Raw genomic sequence first — 2333 nt, forward strand, 5'->3', positions numbered from 1 at the left:
TTAAAGATGCACGACGATAATCACATATATACTCCTCACCATTGGTCAATTGTGATCGATTTGCTGTGGCAGTACTCATAAGAATCTTTGAGCTAGCTGCAATGATCTAGTGCACTACCAAGGAGGATATATACGAATGTGCTAAAAACAAATAACTAGAAAGTTAAATCCCGTCCAAAAAAAACTACTCCCCGTTTATTCCGCTCCCACTATTCTATCCCCTCACAAAGAAAAGGTCGTAATCTCCTTCCCTTCTCGCTAACCTCCCGCACATCACCCGCACTTATCTCACTTAAATACACCCCACCACCACCATCCCGCTTCCCTCAGATCACCTCACCTGACCTCACCCCAACCAACTCGGCTCGCCAATGCCCACCACCACCCCGGCCCCGCTCCTCGACACGCCGCCGTTGAACGCCACCGCCAATGGCGCGTCGCCCGCGGCGAGGCGGAGGAGACGGCTGCTGCTGTGTGCCAACTACGCCGCGCTGCTCGGCGGCTCGGTGGCGTCCAGCCTGCTGTCCCGGTACTACTTCGCGCACGGCGGGCACGACCGGTGGGTGGCCACGCTGGTGCAGTCGGCCGGGTTCCCGGTCCTGCTCGTGCCCGTCTACGCCGGGCGGACGGCCGCGCAGCCCCGGCCGTTCGCGTGGTTCACGCGGCGGCTGCTGGCGGCGTGCGTGGTCATCGGCGTGCTCATGGGGGTGAACAACCTGCTCTTCTCCTACAGCTCGTCGTACCTTCCCGTGTCCACCTCGTCGCTGCTGCTGTCCACGCAGCTGGCCTTCACGCTCGTGCTGGCCGCCGTCATCGTGCGCCACCCGCTCACCTTCTCAAACTTCAATGCCGTCGTGCTCCTCACGCTCAGCTCCGTGCTGCTCGCGCTGCGGTCGTCCGATTCGGGCGAGCGCCCCGACGGCGGGAGCAGGGCCAGGTACTTCGTCGGCTTCGCTGTCACGCTCGGCGCCGCGGGGCTGTTCGCCGCCTACCTGCCGGTGATGGAGTTGGTGTACCGCAGGGCCGTGTCCGGCGGGTTCCGCATGGCGGTGGAGGTTCAGGTGATCATGCAGGCCGCGGCAACCGCGCTGGCGGTGGCCGGGCTGGCCGCGGCAGGCGGGTGGCGGGAGGAGCTAGCGCAGTGGGACCTGTCGCCGGCGGCGTACTGGGCGGTGGTGGCCGCGCTGGTGGTGACGTGGCAGGCCTGCTTCATGGGCACCGCAGGGATGGTGTACCTCACGTCATCGCTCCACAGCGGCGTGTGCATGACCGCCGTGCTGACCGCCAACGTTATCGGCGGCGTAGTCGTGTTCCACGATCCGTTCGGCTCAGAGAAGGCCGTTGCCACGGTGCTCTGCGTCTGGGGCTTCTCCTCCTACTTGTACGGCGAGTACAGCACGCAGCAGAAGCCACAGGAAGGCGACGGCAAGGTGGCCGCCGCGTCCAACGGAGGCGGCGCGCTCAAGAGCGTGACAAGTGGTGACGCGGGAGGAGGAGGAGGTGCAGTTGAAACAGTTTGAGCTAGCCAGCCCTTTTCATTTCTAGAGCACATAGTATATGTGACATGGAGATGTTAAGAGGAGTAGAATACGGTGGGAGAAGGATCATGAACCGTACAAAATCCATTGTGTCTAGTTGCACAATGCATGGCACATAAACTTAGGCATGCATGGCACAAGAGACCAATGTTGTGTACATATAGGGTTGAACAGTCCATGGGAGAGAGAGAGAGAGGGGTTGGTGGTTGTGGTTTGTAAGGTTTAAGGTTTTGTGTAAGCAGTGTGGATGGATGGATGGAGTGGTAGGTTATATAAAAATGTTACAAGTACTGCTCCTATGGTGCAGTACTATAACCTGGGTTGATCAACCGGATCAGCAATTGCTTTCTTGGAAAATTGGTTGGATTAGTACTACGTGCTGGCAGTACAACTATGACCCGGTCTAATTTTGTGTTGAGTGGTTTTTCTAGCACAACAATAATTTATATTCCTGAGTTGTTCGGTCATTATTGTGAACATCTAGATGATTGTTCCCTATTGGGATGATGTTACCTTAACATAGATGATTGTTCACTATTGGGATGATGCTACCTTAACATAGATGATTGTTCACAATTGGGATGATGTTACCTTAACAACTACTATATTTTAAATAACATTTGTTCAAATAATGTTTTGAAATGTAGTCTTTGGTGTTATGGTTTGTGGTATGGACCATCTACAACAATGTAATTTGGAAATCCACATGTTCGTTGTTAATAAGTAGATAATTCATTGCATAGCTAATTTTTGAAAGGTTTTTTTTCACTTGAAAAGTGATGGTTGCACAACAAT

At 54.6% G+C, this 2333-nt stretch overlaps 1 protein-coding gene across 1 annotated transcript; it reads left to right on the forward strand.

The window, feature by feature from the left end:
• Nucleotides 1-258: 258 nt before the first annotated feature.
• LOC133910025 (probable purine permease 4) lies at nucleotides 259-2000 on the forward strand. The gene has a single exon (XM_062352549.1). It carries the CDS (start codon nucleotides 372-374, stop codon nucleotides 1518-1520), a length of 1149 nt encoding a protein of 382 aa, XP_062208533.1. The 5' UTR covers nucleotides 259-371; the 3' UTR covers nucleotides 1521-2000.
• The last annotated feature ends 333 nt before the right edge of the window (nucleotides 2001-2333 follow it).

This window comes from Phragmites australis, chromosome 2 (genome assembly GCF_958298935.1).
Source record: "Phragmites australis chromosome 2, lpPhrAust1.1, whole genome shotgun sequence".
NCBI classification, from domain to species: Eukaryota; Viridiplantae; Streptophyta; class Magnoliopsida; order Poales; family Poaceae; genus Phragmites; species Phragmites australis.